The sequence below is a fragment of the Cryptotermes secundus genome, unplaced genomic scaffold, assembly GCF_002891405.2.
Source record: "Cryptotermes secundus unplaced genomic scaffold, Csec_1.0 scaffold250, whole genome shotgun sequence".
Classification (NCBI taxonomy): Eukaryota; Metazoa; Arthropoda; class Insecta; order Blattodea; family Kalotermitidae; genus Cryptotermes; species Cryptotermes secundus.
The window spans coordinates 1,633,110-1,639,109 of NW_019738873.1; the positions used below are offsets into that span (position 1 = coordinate 1,633,110).

Genomic DNA, 6,000 nt, shown 5'->3' on the forward strand with positions numbered 1-6,000 from the left:
CATTGTTTTGAAAAAATACTAATTCTACTCTCTTTCATAGCATAAAACACAGTTTACATTTTATATACTATAAATATGAAGATGGGCCATTCATAAAAAAAGTTAGTAAAGCTGTCCCTGTGCTTAGTTAAGCACTATGCTATGAAGACATATGAGGGAGTGGAGGTACACATCATCTTTCTTGACCTCTGCACTGGATGGAGGTGAGTGGTCAGCTTCATGCCCCTGCCACTTTACCCCCTGGGAAAAGAGTTCCTGGTACCCATTGGATAGGAGACTGTGTGGGCTGCAGAGTCAGTCTGGATGCGCAAAGAAGAGAGATCTAGCAGTGCTGGGAATCGAATCCAGGCTGTCCAGCCCATAGCCTGTCATTGTAACAACTGAGCTATCCTGACTTCAGTCCATTCATAAACACAGTTAAAATTATTTCGATGGTATACAAACTCAATATTGACAGCATCATTAAGTAATTAGCATAAAAATGTGTTAAAATTAAAATCAGCCAAGATTAGGGTATAAATGTCTGTTATAAATTCATAAAAGACGTCTGAAATGGCATACATTTGATGTTGAAACATGTGGCCTTATTTGACATATATGAATTTGTTGTTTGTCTGAAACCTACGTTTATTTCTTACTGACAGAATGCAATATAAATCTTCATATAATTACATAAATACTAGAAATACTGTATGTATTTAGTGACTCCTCTAGCCATTGCACAGTTGCAACAAATTCTTATCTTCCTTTTATTGTTAATATTATATAACAAGATTAAATATAAACATCTTATTTCTCTTGCAGGATAATGTGGTTCCCCCATCAGCCAAAGCAGTGATCAATCACCGTGTTCATCCTTCTCAGACAGTGGCCGAGGTGATTGCATACGATCGTAAAATTATCTCTGATCCGAGAGTACACATCCGGGTGAAGACCTCCCGTGAAGCACATCCTGTATCTCCATTTGGGCAGGATTGCATTCCCTTTCAGATGATTGTGATTAGTATCAAGCAAGTGTTTACAGATGCTGTGGTTGTTCCAGGTAAATACATACAGTAGATGAATATTTATCACATCATAAATTCCTGTGTACACTGTGTTAGTTTTCTTATGAATTGGCACTAGCATGAGCTCTCATATGAGAAATGTCATATGTGTTCATATCTAGCATTCAAATTGTTTTCTTCAGATTTCAGTATGAGTTTTAATTTGGTTGAAATGGGAACACTGTATTTGATTTCAGTAGAGCATAAAGCATTCAGTTATGATGAGAACACGCTGCTAGCAATAGCATGGTGACAGTTTACTGCATGACTGTAGAGGATATAACACAAGGGTCTTCCCCGCATGCAACACTGACTCTCTCTCCTTAAACAGAACCGTCATTTCTGATCAATGTAAATTGGCAGTACATACTTAATGTATCTTATGAGGACTGCTGGATATGACCCTCTGTTGGCTTCAGGCATGCCTTATAGTGCATAAACAAGTTCTGCAACATTTCATGCTTGGAAACTGAAACAATTGCACATATTATGGCATGATGGTTTTCTTCACTCCATATCTGTATAATCTACATATTAATATGACCAATAATGTATGAAAGATAAGCAAGGGAATATTGATAAGCTGTGAATGGAACATTTACTTCTGCAGTTGATATGACAAGGACTCATTCACGCATTCGGCAAAAATGTTGTGGTCAGCACAGTAGCACGTGAAACCTCTTGTGCAAGTATTTTTATCATAAATCTCTGTTCATTACTCTTGCAGTCACATGCACTGCTCAGCTGTGAGTTTTCAAGCTGAATCCTTCATAAAAATGAAGACATACAGAAATTACAGTGTACAATGTATCGAAGCTTGTCAAGAAGTGATGGATTACAGGTTCAGATTGTGACAAAAAGAGACAGTTTAAGAGGGTTGTGCTGACTGAAGAGAAAGTTAAACGTGTTCAGACACAGAGTTGTTCAGTGCCTGCAGATCATTAAAATGCTTGGCACAAGGCTGTGGTGTTCGATTGGGATCTGTGTTCGCAGCCACAGCATGTTAACTATATATGATGACAGATTTTAAACACTCCTACACATTTTCTTAGAATTATATATTATGATAATTGAGATAATACAATTGTGCAAACTAAGTTTATGTGTGACCATTTTCAGGATTTTAAAAATTTGTATTGTGCCAAAATGCAGAGAAGTTGGCAGTTACTGAACATAGGATTGTGTGTGTGTGTGTCTAAAGTTAACTAAATACCAATGATTGAAGATAGCACAGACTTGTAAACCCATGGGGTAAAGAGTAAAAGAAAGACAATGGATGCTCTAGAAGAGGATTTTACAGTTTGTACAGACAGTATTTATTTTTATTGCTAGTGGGGTGGGACTAAGTCCCTTGTACTGCAGCCACTTCTGGCCTATTGTACCAGCCCCAGGTGGTAGGTGAGGGTGATTTTTGAGCAGTTGGTGGAATGAAGATTGGCAGGGAAAACCGAAGTACTCAGAGAAATCCTGCCCCAGTGCCACTTTGTCCACCATAGATCCCACTTGAACAGATCTGGGATCGAACCCGGGCTGCCACGGTGGAAGCCAGCGACTAACCGCTTGAGCTTTGGCACAGCCACCTTGTACAGACAGTAAGTTTCCAGGTCATGAAGGCAAGAAGAATACCGAAAATGTCTCTTCTTAATTAATATTATGATCTGTTGTAACCTATTCTTATCATTGTGGTGTATAACAGGTTACAGCAAAATCAATGTAACCTTCTTGTACACAACAAACTATGACACACCTGCCAGCTTCTTTGATTAAGGTGTTCCTACCAAAACTGTGAATGCAGTTCTCTTTTCTCCCATGCATGCTATGTGTTGTGCCAATTTCATCCTTCTTTATGTGGATATCCTAATAATATTTGGTAAGGACACAAAATTTGAAGCTCCTCAGTATACAATTTTCTTCGGCATCATTTTTGCCTGCTATAATCAAATATTCTCCTCAGTGCCCATTTCTCAAACATACTTAGTCTTTGTTCTTCCTTTATTGTAAGAGATCAAGATTCATACTCATACAAAACTACAGGTAAAATTATAGTTTTGTGTGTTTTAATCATAATACAATGCAATGACCATTCAATCTATAAGGACATTTATGGAAACTTAATTTAGTATTAATTTTAATTGTTTAATGATGCTGTTGGTATTGAGGCTGTATAGTGTCAAGACTTAATTTAAATCCTCTGATAATTAACACTTACAAAGCTCTCCAGAAATGTAATCCTTCTTCTATAGCTTCCCACCCACACACTGAAACCTCAAATTCTATTGCACTAGGGGTCAGTGTCATCATTCGCCAGATTCTGATTCTGATTGAACTTAAGTGAAACTCAGTACCCTACTTTATGTTTCCTTCTCTCGTAGCTGTCTTCATTGCCAACACTGACACACGGTGGTACTTAAGTGAAACTCAGTACACTACTTTATGTTTCCTTCTCTCGTAGCTGTCTTCATTGCCAACACTGACACACGGTGGTACTTAAGTGAAACTCAGTACACTACTTTATGTTTCCTTCTCTCGTAGCTGTCTTCATTGCCAACACTGACACACGGTGGTACTTAAGTTTCACTACAAATCTGTACCGGTTCCTGCCAACTGTTGTCATGCCAGAAGATGTCAGCCGTTACCATGGAAACAATGAGCGTATATCAGTCCAACACTACCATCAGGCTGTCAGCTTCTATTACCGTGTTATCAAGAATGCTGATGTGTTGATTGACCAAGTACCAGCGTCCACTGTCAACAATGGTGATGAAGAATTATAAGTAATTAGTAAAAGGATGTGGCTAAAATACAAATGTGTAACTTTTGTGGCAAACAAAATTAGCTTCTTTAATTTATCTCAATCCCCATTTGAAAAGGTTTAAATTAGGTATAATATGCTGACATCATGGCACTGTAGTTATTATGTTTGAAACCTGCACAGCTGTGATCAGCATGAGATGCATATGTCTTAAGCACCTGGGTGCTTTACAGTATAACCTGGCAAAGCGCTGAGCCGACTGGTTTGATGGCAATAAGATATGATATTTTGAAATGTACAAGAAAGAAAACAGATGCGCCTAAAATCCATAAAACTTGACAACTGAAACAAAGAAGTGTGTTCGTTTTGAATTCAGGCATTATGATTTAAATTTAAAAACCTTTTGTTCAAGGAATTTTAAGACCATCTTTCTTCTCCTTTTCGCCGAATTTGATAACATTTTAAATTACATACCCATTTTGGCCCCACAACGCTTCACCAATGAGAAGTCATGGTGTACTGGCTATGAAAATGGCTGCACATGTAAAGTAACAGTTATGTTATGCATGAAACTTCTCACCATAACTGTTCTTCATTTTGGCAGGTTATATACACAGCAGTATGATAACATCTCACAAATAACAGCTCTGATAGAGTTTTGAGAGCATGTTCAGCCCTATTATTATTTTATTGTTAGTGGGGTGCGACTAAGTCCCTTGTACTGTGGCCACTTCTGGCCTATTGTACCAGCCCCAGATGATAGGTGAGGGTGATTGTGGAGCAGTTGGTGGAATGAAGATTGGCAGGGGAAACTGAAGTACTCAGAGAAAACCTGCCCCAGCGCCACTTTGTCCACCACAAATCTCACTTGACCAGACCCGGTATCGAACCCAGGCTGCTGCGGTGGGAAGCCAGCGACTAACCGCTTGAGCTATGGCTCTGCCTTATGTTCAGTACTAACTAAACACTTTAGAAACATGTCAGCCATATATCTACCATAAAGCAAAATATAGGGTTTACAGAGTTGACATGGAAGTTTGTAAGTTTTTTAGTGTTGTGAAGACTATGGGAGGCAGCATACTTGTCTGGATATTGGTAATTCACTTGGTAGTATATTTTGTTACTGTGAAGTAGCCAGTTTGCTGGACCACAGATTTACTTTTTCAGTTCATTCTTAAATGGTTGACTGTGAGCAGGCTGCAGGGAAATGAATACATTGAGTAGACCACAGCCAACCAACTGCTAACTACAGCATTAGGAACAGGAACCAAGAAAATGTTCTTCCTGTGAACGGAAGGGCAACCTTTTACTGCCATTTTAATATTCATCAGTCTGCAGGATTGAATGGAGACTGCATGTGCTAATGAGCTCCAAAGCTTGAAGATTTCTCTCCATGGAATCTGAACGTATGTTGCATTAAGATGTCACATTAGTTTTCTGTTCATTTATCCCACCTTCATTGATGGATCTCTTATTTCTTATGTTTATTATATGTGATACATATATGTTGCTGAAAGGCTGAACCGGTTTCAGCTTCTTTATTTGGACTTCAGCCATTTTAGCTTCCCTGTTCTCTCATTTAAATACACACATATCAAATAACCTTCCACAAGTTGTAATTCTTATGCTGTTTACTCATTTATTAACGTGGTTTCAGTCAGTGGTGGCAGAGATGTCTGATTAAGGGGAGAGTGAATATGGTCATATTATTAAAATTTCTAATTTTATATTTTTGAAGGCCTGATGAATTTCAGTTAAAGGAAATACTGAGAATTTTAACACTGCATTGTACTTAAAGGAAACTATAAGGTTGTTAGTGCAGAATTATAAATACTAGAAATTAAATTCTATTAGCTTGCTATAAGTAAGTGGATGTGTTTCAGAGAACAGAACTTCAGTTCATCTTGTATACATTGTAAGGTTGGTTGTGAATGAAAACATATACATACTTTTGGCAACCAAGGTGAGTATGATACATGCTGGCTCAGTTCACCAGTCAGACAAAAATTGTACAAACAAGACATGTTTCTCAAAGAAAGAAGCCATGCCTGCCTGTGCCATTTCATACTGAACTTTTCCCAACATCTTGGTATGTAAGACTCATCAGTGTTGCATTAACTTTTAGCTTACAGCATTTAATTTTACTCATGGCTGTGGGAGCACACAGTAGTGATTGACAGACACAATCCTTGTTCATGAAAG

The 6,000-nt window shown here is 38.1% G+C and overlaps 1 protein-coding gene across 1 annotated transcript in view; it reads left to right on the plus strand.

The window, feature by feature from the left end:
• LOC111871099 (N-fatty-acyl-amino acid synthase/hydrolase PM20D1) overlaps nucleotides 1–4,542 on the plus strand; it is a 33,645-nt gene extending 29,103 nt beyond the window's left edge. Inside the window, exons 8-9 of the mRNA XM_033754121.1 lie at nucleotides 805–1,042; nucleotides 3,579–4,542. Coding sequence (XP_033610012.1) covers nucleotides 805–1,042; nucleotides 3,579–3,820 — 480 coding nt within the window. The 3' untranslated portion in view covers nucleotides 3,821–4,542. The remainder of the gene's footprint in view (nucleotides 1–804; nucleotides 1,043–3,578) is intronic.
• The last annotated feature ends 1,458 nt before the right edge of the window (nucleotides 4,543–6,000 follow it).